The 14,037-nt window shown below is 51.5% G+C and overlaps 4 protein-coding genes across 4 annotated transcripts; 2 read left to right on the forward strand and 2 right to left on the reverse strand.

Moving 5' to 3' along the window:
- Nucleotides 1-529: 529 nt before the first annotated feature.
- On the forward strand, nucleotides 530-1,787 carry AUEXF2481DRAFT_31612 (uncharacterized protein; the record flags this gene model as incomplete). The annotated part of the gene is made up of 2 exons (XM_013486101.1): nucleotides 530-627; nucleotides 695-1,787. The coding sequence occupies 2 exons, from the start codon at nucleotides 530-532 to the stop codon at nucleotides 1,785-1,787; spliced, it is 1,191 nt and encodes a 396-aa protein (XP_013341555.1).
- A 183-nt stretch (nucleotides 1,788-1,970) lies between these two features.
- AUEXF2481DRAFT_67966 (uncharacterized protein) lies at nucleotides 1,971-4,730 on the reverse strand (the record flags this gene model as incomplete). The annotated part of the gene is made up of 3 exons (XM_013486187.1): nucleotides 1,971-3,983; nucleotides 4,034-4,292; nucleotides 4,342-4,730. 3 exons carry the CDS (start codon nucleotides 4,728-4,730, stop codon nucleotides 1,971-1,973), a joined length of 2,661 nt encoding a protein of 886 aa, XP_013341641.1.
- A 1,141-nt stretch (nucleotides 4,731-5,871) lies between these two features.
- Nucleotides 5,872-9,261, forward strand: AUEXF2481DRAFT_31614 (uncharacterized protein; the record flags this gene model as incomplete). Its single annotated transcript, XM_013486102.1, has 2 exons — nucleotides 5,872-6,017; nucleotides 6,069-9,261. 2 exons carry the CDS (start codon nucleotides 5,872-5,874, stop codon nucleotides 9,259-9,261), a joined length of 3,339 nt encoding a protein of 1,112 aa, XP_013341556.1.
- A 1,402-nt stretch (nucleotides 9,262-10,663) lies between these two features.
- On the reverse strand, nucleotides 10,664-13,966 carry AUEXF2481DRAFT_67898 (uncharacterized protein; the record flags this gene model as incomplete). The annotated part of the gene is made up of 3 exons (XM_013486178.1): nucleotides 10,664-13,039; nucleotides 13,094-13,360; nucleotides 13,418-13,966. The coding sequence occupies 3 exons, from the start codon at nucleotides 13,964-13,966 to the stop codon at nucleotides 10,664-10,666; spliced, it is 3,192 nt and encodes a 1,063-aa protein (XP_013341632.1).
- Nucleotides 13,967-14,037: the final 71 nt, after the last annotated feature.

The raw sequence follows: 14,037 nt of genomic DNA on the forward strand, positions 1-14,037 counted from the left end.
AGAATAGCAGCAGGAAGAGACACAAGTGTGCAGGTCGGAGGACAAGAAGTTGCGAGATGGACGAACGAGAAGAAGAGAGACAAGAGGAAGAGCAGCTCAACTATGGGACGGGTTCACGGAAAGAGAAGAGGAAGACATAGCTAGACGACCCCTCTCCTCGAAGGTGGTTGAAGATTGACAGGGCTCATGAACGGGATTGTTCCTTTCGGAATTCCGAAATGCTAAGGACGAAGGATCAGAAGATGCAAGCCCCGCAGCTTGGCTGGTATAGAGGAGTCTCGGGGTTACGGCAGAGGGATGACCAGGTGATGCTGCTCAGCTCGTGGTGTGCTTGTCCGAAAGACGAGGATGATGAGTGAGCGACGGCAGATGCGGGGTAATAGAAGCACCCGTGTGGCTAGCCAAGGAGCACCGAGCTTTGCGGCAGAGGGAAGGTGGAGCGAGAGATGCGACAGGGTCGGCGATTTCGGGCTAATCAACAAGTCGCGCGTGTTTGTGTTTCTCAGCGTCGTTGGGCGCAAGAACAAGAATGTCCCGAACCGCAGCGCCGGCGAGTAATCGCAATCTGAGTCTGACAGAAGAGCTCGAAAGACTCGAGCAGTCGATCACTCTGACTTTGCAAGGCAAGTTGATGTTGGCGCGAGATACAGCAGGCAGGGCTAACGTGTCGACCAGAAATCGACCACAATTTCAGCAAAGCACATCGCATCGTCACGTCGAGCATTCTTCCCGTGGTCGACCAATATGCACAGCACTCTCGTGACGTCTGGGAGGGATCTCGCTTCTGGAAACAGTTCTTCGAGGCTTCGGCCAATGTCTCCTTGTCGGGTTACCAAGAGGGTGCGCTAGAGGAGGATGCGAGCCATGACGACGCGACTGCCCAAGACACGACCTACGATGAGCCATCGGCGGGTCACGATGTTGACAGAACCATGACTCCTATCACTCAAGGTTATGCTCATGACGAGGACGACGAAACATCCATCATCGATTCTCCATCGAACACGACTGGACTTCACACCACTCCTCAGATCAAGACCAAGGGCAAGCAGATGATTTCTCCTTCCCCAATCAAACCGTCGTCGGATCAGATCAGCACTCCGATGCGCGGTACCTTGAACTTCCAGTCGTCGTCGCCCTTCGAGCCCCCTTCGGCCTACCAACCTTCCACTGCCCAACGCCAACAGAACCCTGATCCTCTGATGCACCGTATCATGGACCGCAATTTCCGCGTCCAGGCTACTCCACATTCTGCTCGCAGGCAACAGCGTCCGGCCTCTGACGCCACCCCGGCCACTGTTCAGCAGAATCAAACACAGACGCGCACTCGCAACCTGTTTGCCGATAGCAGTCCTATGAGCAGTCCGGAAATGGCCGCGCCTCAACTGCGCTCAGACCTATTCTCTCCCCAGAAGTCTCCCAGGAAAGCATTACAGACTCCACATACCCCTGGCATTTCGGTTCAAACCCCGGGACGCGATCTCATGACGAGCACCGGCCGTGCATTGTTCACTGACACCAAGGATAAGACTACCCGCACCCTCTGGGAATCTGATAGCGATGACGACTTTAGTATCAGTCCGCCCAAGACTATGCAGTTCCATGTCCCTCAGTCTCGCCTCATGCAGACTCCAGCTAGAGAGGCCAGTAGGATCATTGTTGACGACTTGCTAGCTACTGCTGGCGCCGACCGCACGGAGTCCATCGAGGGTGATAGTGTCCCCGACATCAGCCCCAGCTTGGTCAGGAGAAAGTGGGACGACGACGAAGATGATGACACGTTCTAGATGTCACTTCGGCAATCGCGCTTTGGTGAAAGTGAAATGCTCGACTCATAGATTATTGCACAACAATACAATCAGGCGTTCTGCGCCACCCAGCTTCGATTTTCACAATCCCTTTCCCAAGGAAATCCAATCTGAAACGCCATGCAAATATATACAGTACAATTCAAGGATCTCGTAGCTCGACTAGAAGAAGAGCATTTCGTCATCACGCCAACCTTGGTTCAACAATGCAGCATGACAGCTCTTCTCAAGCGCTTCGGGCCCGCAGATCAATACCATAGCTTGTTCGGTCGGGTCGAGCTTTAGTGCCTCTTTGCTGGCGTGCTCGGCAAGAAGTGGTGCGGCAATGCGTCCTCTCAATCCATCCCAGTTCTCCGGCGCCTGGGTGAGTGTGTAGAGAAGCTTTGCCTTGTGCTCGTTGTCTTTGGCAAATCCATCCAGCTCTCCCTTGCATAGAATGTCCTCAACAAGTCGGTTGCCGTCGAGCAGAGTGCATTTGGTCTTATCGCTAGCATCTTGCATGACGGCGCGGAAGACTTGGTAGATAGGCGTGACACCTGATCCACCACAGATCATGACAAATTGTGTGATGCGTCGCTCGACACCATTGATAGAACAGAGGCCAGGACTCAGATATTGGAACTTGCCGATCGGACCCTTGAAATCAACAAAGTGGCCAATAGGCAAAGAGTCCAGAGCCGTTGACATCTTCCCTCCTTCCTGTGAGCCTGTCTTGAAGTACACCTTGATCAGAATGTCCACAAAGCCCTGCTCCGTTGTCTCCGAGATAGGCGTGTATGAGCGAATGATTGCTTCGCGAGTAACGGGGTCGCGGAGACGCATCATCAAATGTTGGCCAGTAGGAAGACCAAGTTTCTGCTCTTCAGCCTCGAGCTTGAATCTGAAGATGCGACTATCCCAAGACACTGTCTTCTTTGATTGCAAGATAGCCTTCTTCCAAGTGCGCGGGTGCAAGAAAGTCTCCGAGGGCGTTGCGTTCTCATCTGGCTGCACTTCCTCGCCGCTCAATGCACGCTTGCCCTCCTCGTCTAATGTTCCGATGTGATATGTTGGCATCATGGCCTTGGCGGTCTCGCTGTGAATCGCCATGAACTCGTCGGAGCTGTCCAAGCCAGCAGCTGCAACAATGCTCGTAGCTCCTCCGGGATGACCTTCCATGAATGCAGTGCCATCATAAACCTCACCATTCACCACGAACCATGGTTCCTTCTCGGTGTCGTGCTTGCGTAGGTCGTCAATCGTGATTTTCTTGTCGATCCCATCCTTGGTCATCTTGACGTCTGCCGCTGCTTCTGCAACAGGTTCTGGTGCCTCGGAGCCTCCTAGTTGTTCTCCCCAGTAGCCATTGGCGAGGTTACCCCCAAGTTTCTTCACACGCTCCATCCAACCTCCAGGCATCAAGGCAGGTAGTGTAGGGTGCTCGAAGCGCAGATAATCGTTCTCTCTGTGGATGGCGATGCGATACCAGGGATTGTTCATCATACCCAGGACACTCCAGTACATGTCACGAGGCTGAACATTCATACTCTCGTCCATGGCTCGACACATGATGTCTTTCGCATCCTTCAAGTCATCGACTGGGATATCGATATTCCAGAAGGCCCAGGAGAAACAGCTTTCTCTCCATTCCATATCGAGTCTGCCACCATACAGATCGACTGGACCTGCTTCTCGATATCTGTCTTCCGCATAGTCAACATTGGCTAGACGCCAGCTCTTGCCTTTATCCAGTGTGATTTCAACACGAGTGACGCGTCGACCACCGCCACCGTAAGCGTATCCCTTCACCCGGTAGCTTTGTGGTGCTCCGACAAGACACAACTGCTCTTCATGTTTTGGATGTGCCATCGCAGAGTTAGTTGACAGGTCGTAGATCGCATATCGCTCATCCATCCACCAATCCTTGTTGTTCGCAGACTCTTCTGGTGAGACGGTTGTGGGCAATACTCGGTTGTCGTAGATGTGGTACCAGTTGTCACTAGGCTTGTCGGTGATTATGAGCTTCTTGAGCCATTTTACGCTGCGACCTCCGATCTGGCCAGGAATGATACATCGAAGAGGCTTTCCGTGATCTGGGGTCAACATCTCGCCGTTCATTTTGTAAGCAAGCATCATGCCTCTGTTGGGATCCAAGGCCCAGTTGAGCTTGACAGACGTGCCGTAGTATCCGTTGGGCTGCTTTTGTCAATATTGGAAATAGGTTCGAAGTCAGGACCGGGGCTTACCAGCTTGTCGGCACCCTCCATACACACGTATCTTGCTCCTCGCTTGAGTCCGGTCTTCTTCAAGATTTCGTGCATCATGACGCCAGTCCAGAGGGCATTCGAGACTCCAGCAGCGCCCCAAGAGAAGCCTTTGGTTTTACGAACAACGTTCTGTTCCTTTCGCCTGTTACCAGCACAAACGAGTGTCACAGGACAAGTGATCTGGTCATATTCCCGAACGAGATCCTTGAATTTGATTGTGAGTGGCTTCTCGACAAGTCTAGCACGCGTTAGTGTCTTGTATCTAGAACATCAAGGTCAACTCATACCCTTCTACTGTAAACTCCCAATCTGGTATGTCTTCGTCATTGACCTGAGGTACGGGACCATGATTTCGTACGTAGAACAATTCGGGACTCGTCAACCAGCCTTCGTTGTACAAATCTGTAAGAGGAGCTTCACAGTTGAATGGATGGGCTCCAGTGAGTCGAATCAATCTCGGGTCTCGCGGTAGCCATGCGTCTGGTGTCTTGCTGTCTAATGGGTTGATCTCGGTAGGCGGGTGTGACGGTGGAGGCAAAGGGAAATTTGTAGAATCTATGTTGCTGGTCGATTTTTCCGTATCGCTAAGATCTGAATCTGGTGGTGTGGGCGGGAAATCTGCAGACACTCTTCGTAGATGCACGCGCTCCTCCTCGGTCGCTTGCACAGTAGCCATGTTGTTGTAAGACTCGACTTGCAAGAATGTTGATTGGAGGAAGATTCAAGAACACAAGCAGGAAAGAACTGAATATGTTGAGGGTATGGAAAGGAGTCTGTTTTGGATTTGATTGTGCAACAAGGAAACGATGTACGAGACCAGAGCAAAGCGAGATGCCCCGGAGAAAGGCTGTCCACAAGAATGCCTACATTTTAACCGCCAAGAGTGGTTAAAAACTTCACATTCGTCATACCGGCATGTCCAGCCATGTTCTGAGCGGAGAAGCAGACGAAGAGCCTCACTAAACTACGATAGACAGGTTACCGCGGAATTATGGCTGTGGAGATGCATCGCAGTCAGCAGCATCTTTGTGGGACGTGGATGGTTGAGATTGAGCAAAGATAAGGCCGTCTCTTTATGGAATAGCGTCAAAACCGAGATTCCCACATGATGCTCAGTGCGATGCACCCGTTTTCGAGATGAAGCTGTATAGTCTTTGCCGCTACAAGTAGTCGCTTCTCCCGTGTTCAGCGATGGACTTTGAAGACAGATAAAGAGAACCAATGGTCTAACATCAGCTTATCAGCGGTATATGGTTGAGCAGATGAAGTTGAAAAGAGACTCTGCGTTTAAAGACTGCTTGGCTAATCGTCCCGCTTTGATTGGCTGTACAGGGTCTTGTCGAGATTCTTTTCTTCTTGCCGAGAATGTCCCTCTATCAGTCGTCCTTATCAGCACTGCTCCAGCTTTAGTGCGGCTCCACGTTCACGAACCCGTTTTTGCGCCCGATGATCTCTCCCGAGGAGAAAGAAGCTGATGTCGTTGTGCAGATGCATTTCATTTGGTAATCCGGAGTCGCGTGTGTGGCCATGTCCCGCGAACGCTTACCATGGAGTTGCTTCTCCGGTCGCCGCGGCTTGTGTTTATGCCATGGCATTTGCTGGGCTTGCAGCCGTCCCAGTCGGTTGAGGGACAAGATACTATGTTGATAGATAGCTCGGTATGGAAAGGCGAGTCCATAAACACCTTGTCTCCCCTTTCTACTTTTGGCTCCCGTAGTCTTGTTATTCACTTGTTTCTGCTCTCCCGTGTCCCACGCCAGCATCTGCTGTGCATTTACTAATAATCGTATATCCTTTGGCCTATATCATTGTTCAATATGAGCAATAGCGAGTGGAACGATGCTGAGGCGAACGTCCTCCCCGAGAAGATCGAGGAGATGGAGCAAAATGGAGAGCTGCCCAAGGACACTAAGAGGAAGCGAATTGTCGTGGTAGGATTGGGTATGGTCGGTGTTGCATTCATGTGAGCGTCAACCAAATCGTGATCAAGATCACACGCTGACTATTCCCACAGAGAGAAACTCATGAAGTACGACGTTAAGCGACGAGAATACGACATCATTGTTATTGGAGAAGAAGCACATCTTGCATACAACAGAGTTGGCCTGACCAGCTTCTTCCAACATCGACAGGTCGAGAACCTCTATCTGAACCCCAAAGAGTGGTATTCGTCAATGCCTGAGGGCTCTTTGAACTACCACATCAACAGCAAAGTCACGTCTATCGACCCACAAGAGAAGACGGTCGAGACATCACAAGGCACCACGGTACCATACGACATACTGATTCTTGCGACCGGTTCTGATGCTGTATTACCACGCCACACCCCTGGACACGATGCGAAAGGCGTCTTCGTCTACCGTACAATTGAAGATCTGGAGAAGCTCATTGCTTACTCCGCCACAAAGACCGGGTCCGTTGGCGCTGTAGTCGGCGGTGGTCTACTGGGACTCGAAGCCGCCAAAGCTATGATGGACCTCGAAGAGTTCAGCAAGGTCAAGCTCATTGAAAGAAACCGCTGGGTGCTGAGCAGACAACTTGACGGTGATGCTGGTGGTATGGTCGTCGAACAAGTCCGAGACCTGGGCCTGGACGTGCTGCTCAGCAAACGTGTCGGCAAGATCAATGTGGACGATGACAACAGCGTCACCGGTGTCACCTTCGAAGATGGCGAACAAATGGACTGCACGTGTATCTGTTTCGCCATTGGCATCAAGGCCCGTGACGAGCTGGCTCGCGCAGCCGGCATCAAGTGCGCAGACAGAGGAGGCGGTATCGTCATCAACAACGACCTTTCCACTTCAATGCCGGACGTCTACGCTATCGGAGAATGTGCCAGTTGGGAAAGCCAGACCTTCGGTCTCATCGCACCTGGTGTTGAGATGGCTGACGTTCTTGCTTTCAACCTCACACAGGCAAAAGCTCACACCCCCCGACAGTTCAAGCGTCCGGATCTGAGCACAAAGCTGAAGTTGCTTGGAGTCGAGGTTGCCAGTTTTGGCGACTTCTTCGCCGACCGAGACGGTCCCCAAATCCTTCCAACCAGACGTGGTTCCGCAAAGAAGGAAGGTGCTACGGGCCAAAAAGACCAAGTCAAGAAGCTCACAGATGGACCCGCACCGCCGCCAGTCAAAGCCCTCACCTACAAAGACCCCTTCAACCAAGTCTACAAAAAGTATCTCTTCACGACTGACGGAAAATATCTGCTGGGCGGCATGATGATCGGAGACACAAAAGACTACGTCAAGTTGGTGCCTATGGTCAAGAACCAAAAGGCCCTCGAAGTTTCTCCTAGCGAGTTCATCATCGGTGCTAGTAAGGGCGATGACGACGCCGACGAGCTTGCCGATGATACTCAGATCTGCTCATGTCACAATGTGCTGAAGGGAGATGTCGTCAAAGCGGTCAAAGATGGGACTTGCAAGAGCATCGGCGATGTCAAGACATGCACCAAGGCTGGTGCCGGCTGTGGTGGATGCATGCCTTTGGTCCAGACCATCTTCAACAAGGCCATGACCTCCATGGGTAATGAAGTCAAGAACCACCTCTGTCCCCACTTCGACTACTCGCGTGCTGATCTCTTCAACATCATCTACGTCAAACAACTCAAGACGTTCCAAGAGATCATGAAGCATTGTGGCAAGGATCCTGAATCACTGGGATGCGAAGCTTGTAAGCCGACCATCGGATCTATCACTTCTTCCCTCTTCAACAGACACATCCTTGAGAAGGATGTTCGTGGTCTCCAGGACACCAACGATCGCTTCTTGGCCAACATCCAGCGCAACGGCACATTCTCTGTTGTCCCTCGTGTTTCTGGAGGTGAGATTACGGCCGATAAGCTCATCATAATCGGTACCGTTGCCAAAAAGTTCAACTTGTACTGCAAGATCACTGGTGGTCAGCGCATCGACATGTTCGGTGCTCGCAAGCAGGATCTCCCGTTGATCTGGCGAGAGCTGGTCGATGGTGGTATGGAGTCTGGACACGCGTACGCCAAATCGCTACGTACTGTCAAGTCTTGTGTCGGAACTACCTGGTGCCGCTTTGGTGTCGGTGACTCCGTTGGTATGGCCGTTCGTCTCGAAGAGCGATACAAGTCGATCCGTGGACCCCACAAGTTCAAGGGTGGTGTCAGTGGTTGTGTACGTGAATGTGCGGAGGCACAGAACAAGGACTTTGGTCTGATCGCTACCGAGAAAGGCTTCAACATCTTTGTTGGTGGCAACGGTGGTGCAAAGCCTAGACACAGCGAGCTTCTGGCGAAGGACGTACCTCCGGATGATGTCATCCCTATCCTCGACCGCTACCTTTCGTTCTATATTCGAACCGCTGATAAGCTGCAAAGAACTGCCCGATGGATCGAGAACCTTCCCGGAGGTATCAAGTACCTTCAAGAAGTCATTCTTGAGGATAAGCTTGGTATCGCCGCAGACCTCGAACAGCAAATGCAACAGCTTGTTGGTTCGTTCTTCTGCGAATGGACCGAGGTGCTCAACTCTCCCGAGCGCATGAAGCAGTTCAACCAATTTGCCAACACCGACGAAGGAGTGCAAGCAGTTGAGGAAGTCAAGGAGCGTGACCAACACCGCCCAACATACTGGCCAAAGGACTCCGTAACTACGGACTTCCGTGGTACGAAGTGGACAGACTTGGCATGGCAGCCCCTGGCACGTTCTGATCAGTTCGAAGACACCGCAACTGGTAGCTCGTTGGCTGTCAAGCGTGGCGACACACAATTGGCCATCTTCAAGGTCAAGGGCCAGTACTACGCCACACAGCAAATGTGTCCTCACAAGCGCGCCTTCGTGCTTAGTGATGGTCTCATCGGTGACGATGTGCAGTCAAACAAACTCTGGGTCAGCTGCCCGTACCATAAGCGCAATTATGAGCTCAAGGGCGACAATGCGGGCAAATGTGGCAATGACGAGAGTGTCAACATTGCCACTTTCCCTGTCGAAGCTCGTGAAGACGGAAATGTCTACGTCAAGTTACCACCTGTTGAGGAGCTCGACTCGGTGCTTGGAACCAGCAACTTCGTTACCAAGAAAGACAACGAGGAGAAGCCCTTCGAGGCACTTGACAAGAGAATCCTCAAGGGCCAGAAGGGCAAATTCGTCAGCCACTTGGAGAATGGTATGGGTATGAAGGCAAAGGCAAACGCTATACTTGCTGGTGGTGAGAGAAGCGGCGGTATGGACTGGTAGATGGTATACGTACTTGGCATGACTTGATGATTTGAGCATTGGATGGTGTTGACAACATTTGGGGGGGGGGGGGGGTTTACTTTTATATGATATCACTTTTGTATACTCGCTTGTCATATGAAGAAATTTATATTACCCCAAAGACCATATGAACATGTCTGACAATAAGTTATGTGTAATCTCGGCACGAGGTCAGTACTGTATGTGTACTGAACAGACGGATAAGTCGTCCATACCAGACATTGTGAATAGTCTTGGTGAAGCTCTCTTTTGACTCTTTGGTCTACTTGACGTCTTGTGATTTGCTTCTCGTCGGCGAGCTGCGATCCGTGGCGCTCGACGGCAATTGTCAAATTCTACGGGAAACTACCACTATCGTATCTACACACCGAAGACGAAGATGAACATGAGACGATGAAGAGTATATAACAATTGGATTGATGGTCTTAAACTAGCCCCCAAGGCTTTGACAATCTGTTGTCACGAACATTTCGTGTTCGAGCAGGGTGATTCCATCAACCAAGCTCCCTTCTCGCGTCGGATTTTAACTTGTATCAGACCACAGTTAGACGAAAAATGCGAACAATCATTACTAGACCTTTGATCCACCTTGATCACTCAATGTCATCAGCGTAATAATGACTAGTGAACAGAAAGGCAGTGGCAACTACCCATATATCAACATTTCGTCGTATCATTAAGATATATGTGCAAGCCACAAACACATACTCGCAGAAACGTCGAAACCTGCCCCTATACTAGACACTGTCGTTCCCGATATCTTTGGCCGTGCAAGTAGAGCAATTTCGAGCTATAGAAAGGCACAGTCGTTTGCTGGATGATAGGAGCCCACACAGAGAGCCGATAAGACGGCGAGTCTCGGAGGACACCATCGCAATTATTGACGACACCGTGTCTCCGAAGGACGACAAATGCGGGAGAACTCGACACAGGAAGTAGGAAGGGACATTAGTGTATAGAGAAAGCGACTTTTGAGTCAGAGCCGAGTGGATTGGTGGTATATAGAGCTGGCGTAAACAATGGATCAAAATCAAGGCTAAGTCTTCGAACAACAGGGGTATTTTCTTTTAGAAAAGAGGCTGGAACAGCTGGACGGTGCAGTGAGATAAAACGAAAAACCGGTGCAAAAAACGGCAGAAATGAGGATGAGTCGAGAAGATGCGACACCCACTGATGTGTAATGTGACAATGTACTCTCAAAGAATGCCGGTAAAGATGTAAAAAGCAAAATAGGGAACGTCAGGCGGTCGGATATCATTGCGAGGAAAATCAAGAAGCAAGAAGAAAACAGAACACCACAGGGTAGAAGGAGCAATTGAGTGAGCTCCCCTTCTCCCTGGAGTAGGAAAAGACATACATCGTCTGTAGAATCAAATCAAAATCAATGCGGAGGCCCTATGGGAGCCGGGTATCCAGAAGCAGGTGCGGTAGCAGCAGCAGAACTCGAAGGACGCGAGCCAACCGGGCCATGTGTCGACGACGATGACGATACGGGCGCATTGCCGTTGTTGGCGTTGACAATTTCGACAGAGATCGAAGCTGACCGGTTGGCATTGGTATGGTAATGGGCATTGCTCGAGGCGACGTCACCGCCTAGCCCGGGTATCAAAGTGGTGTTAAGCGAAGATGTAGAGCCGTTACGCCCGGCGCCAAAGGGGAACTTGCTTTCATAAGGTGTCGACGAAGTAAGCGATGCCGACGAAGTGGCTGGTCGGCTGCCCGCCGCAGCTAGAGTTGCCCAACCGCCATTTGCCTGAGTGTTGGCACTTTCAGGTTCGGGGTCAGGGCCATTGTCGTTCCAGGGATTGCGGTATCCCGATTCCCGCGATTCCATGCTTTGCAGCGAGGCTTTGGAGGCATTGTTTGAAGCATGCTTGAATAACGAGGAAGCAGGAGAGGCTGAGCTGTTCTTGCGTCTCTCGAGGAAGGACGAGAAAGATGACATACTGCCCGGCTTCCGGAGTCTGTCAAAGATCGATCGGTGGCCTTCACTACTTTCTCCACTGCCAAAGTGAGTACGTGTGGGCGAATCGGCCACGACAGGAGGTTCGGCGCGTTGCAGAAGCTTGGAGTCGAAGTATGGCATTGAGTCCTCGAACGAATCAGATTTTGGTCGAGGGATAGCGCCCTTGACGGTACTTGCGTTCAGTCCGTGAGAGACCAACCCAAGGACCAGAAAATCGATAGCATCCTTCAAGCCACCAGCATTGTTGCGAGTGTATGTCAGCAGGAGACTTTCTACTTCCACATCGTTGTCGCCCATTCTTTCAAGCTTCGGCGACTGAACAATGACCTCAACAACGTATTGGTCCTTGAGCTTTTGCAGAACATCGTCGTGAAATTCGGCAGACATGAGGAATTCTCGAAGCTCGACAGTGCTGGGAAAAGAGATGTCGTGGCTCTCAGGGACCATGCCCAGAAATTCGTCCACAGCTTGAGGTACCTGGTACTCGGGACCAGAGACTGTGATAACGTCACTCGCCTGTTCAGTGCCAGGAAAGGTGATTTTACAGTTCCACTTCTTCTCGAGCTCCTCAATCTCGGGCATGCGGGCAACCAACTCGCGGTGATACAGCCTGTCGACGACAACTTGCTCAGAGACGTACTCAGCGTCAACCTTCTCGACCATGTCCATGATCTCTTGCTTGACGAGCTCGAGATTGTCAGCGTTTCTCGCGGGAGTGCGACAGATAACATTGTCAACCTTGACATCATCGTCGTCTTTGCCGATGCCACCGCGATCCATGGCATTTGAGAACTTGACAAAGACCGAATACTTTTTCATGATGCGTTGAATGTGCTGACCACCTATACCGATGATACGCTTGTGGTATTGATCCGGAACGTGGAAGGAGATGGAGGCAGGCATTTCCAGCTCGACTAGATCAAGGCCGTTCTTTGTAGCTTCATACTGACCACCGCGGACGTCAATGTAGAAGTTGTACTCGTTGAAACCATCGAAGACGATCTGGACATTGCTCTGGCTCATGATCTTGTTGATTTTTCCATTCTTCTTTCCGCTTACAAACTCCTTGTGCTCGTTGGCAAGCTCAACCTTGACCCGCAGAGTCGAGCTGGCCTTTTTGACAAAAGGCAGAGAGTTGATGATAGTCATGGCAGCCTTGACGGAATCATCGCTTCCATTAATGTGGAAGTTGAGCTTCTCGAAATTGATTTCGGCGCCAGAGTTGATACAGATGTCGGGCAACATGGCGCGGATGTCGGACGGAGTGGGCTGTCTTTGCATGTTGTCTAATGAGGTCAACCACCACGAGGCGCTGTAGAACTGACCGGCCAACGACATGATGTCGCGCACGGTACGCTCAACGTTCAAAATATCAGTTGCCTGTACACGCAAGAGACCACTGTGGTTGCCAAGTGGGGGCAGTAGGACGTATGAACCATTTTGCTCGACAATCTTGCGTATCTTGTCGAGACGTTCAAGCAAGATGTAGTCAACTTTGCTGGTTGTAATGGCCACATCCTTGACAAATGTTTTTGTGGTCAAGACCAGATCTTGCAGGCGTCGCTTGGCTTGCATGATATTTTCCTGACTTTCGCCAGTGATGATGATCTCGTCTCTTACGCGCGGATACGAGCCTGCGGGACTGTAGCCAAAGATGCCGGGAAACAAGGGCGGGAAGTAGATGGCAGTACCCGTAGCTGACTCGATGAGCTTGATATTGCGACGATGTCGGCCACAGATGAGGGTGTGAAGAGAAAGCTCAAGCTTGATGGTATCGACTTGACGCATAAGCTGTGACGAGCGTCAGCACTTGTGACACGACAGAGGCAAAGGATTGAAACATACGATTTGATCGATCATGATCAAGATTCTTGTCTTTGCGTGCTCACAGCATTCCATGTCACCAAAAATCATGATACGCAACCTATTTTCGACCATGTTGTCCAATGTACCGTGAATGCTGGCAGAATCGACGTCCATGGGACGGGGATTGAGCAAAAAGATGTCGGCTTTGGTGCAGTCGGCGATGTCGTCCATGTGACGAAGAATGTCGGTACGCACGCCGTCGTTGTTCATGATCAAGGTCGAGTCCACGTCGACAGTAGCAGAGCGCTGTTCCGAGTCAGCGGGCCGGTTCGTTCATGTGTTCCGCTTGTTCGATCTACCTACCAAGGTAATGGGGGTCTCGTTCAGAATCTTTGCTCGCATCTTGTAGACTAGGTCCGAGTCGCCGGAGAGGCAAACGTTTGTGACGAGAGTGTTCAGGGGCCCTCGCTGCATGCCGGGCACAGGTTTGGGCTTGGCCGAGGTGACGGTAGCCTGGATCTGGGCATTGCTGGCTTCAGTGATGACCTTGCACAGCGAGCGGAGGTTGTCGACGTTGCGGGCGTGGACAGGGAGCTCATGGTTCGGCGGCGGAGAGTCGGGATTCGATTGCTGAGGATGGGTCCAGCGCGCGTAAGCTCCGGGACTGGCGTAGATGACCGAGTCCGGGTCGGGGCCGGACAGGTTCGAGGCGAAGGGTATGTTGAAGGACAGGTTGACTAGGTGGCCGGGGACCTGTGGATTCGGCTGCATGGCATGCTGGCTGGCCATGTTTCGCTTGAGATTTGCCGGGGCCATGGACATGTCCTGGTGCATCTGACGGCCAAAACTCATGGGAGTCATCTTGTCCCAGCCATGGCGTGCTTGGCCGGTGAAGTTGGATATCTTGTGCATCGGAGGGATCGACGGGTGAGGTGAACGAGCGTGTAGGGTTGTGGTCAGATGGACGTCGAGGCTGGAGCAGC

Source organism: Aureobasidium subglaciale (assembly GCF_000721755.1).
Source record: "Aureobasidium subglaciale EXF-2481 unplaced genomic scaffold scaffold_18, whole genome shotgun sequence".
NCBI classification, from domain to species: Eukaryota; Fungi; Ascomycota; class Dothideomycetes; order Dothideales; family Saccotheciaceae; genus Aureobasidium; species Aureobasidium subglaciale.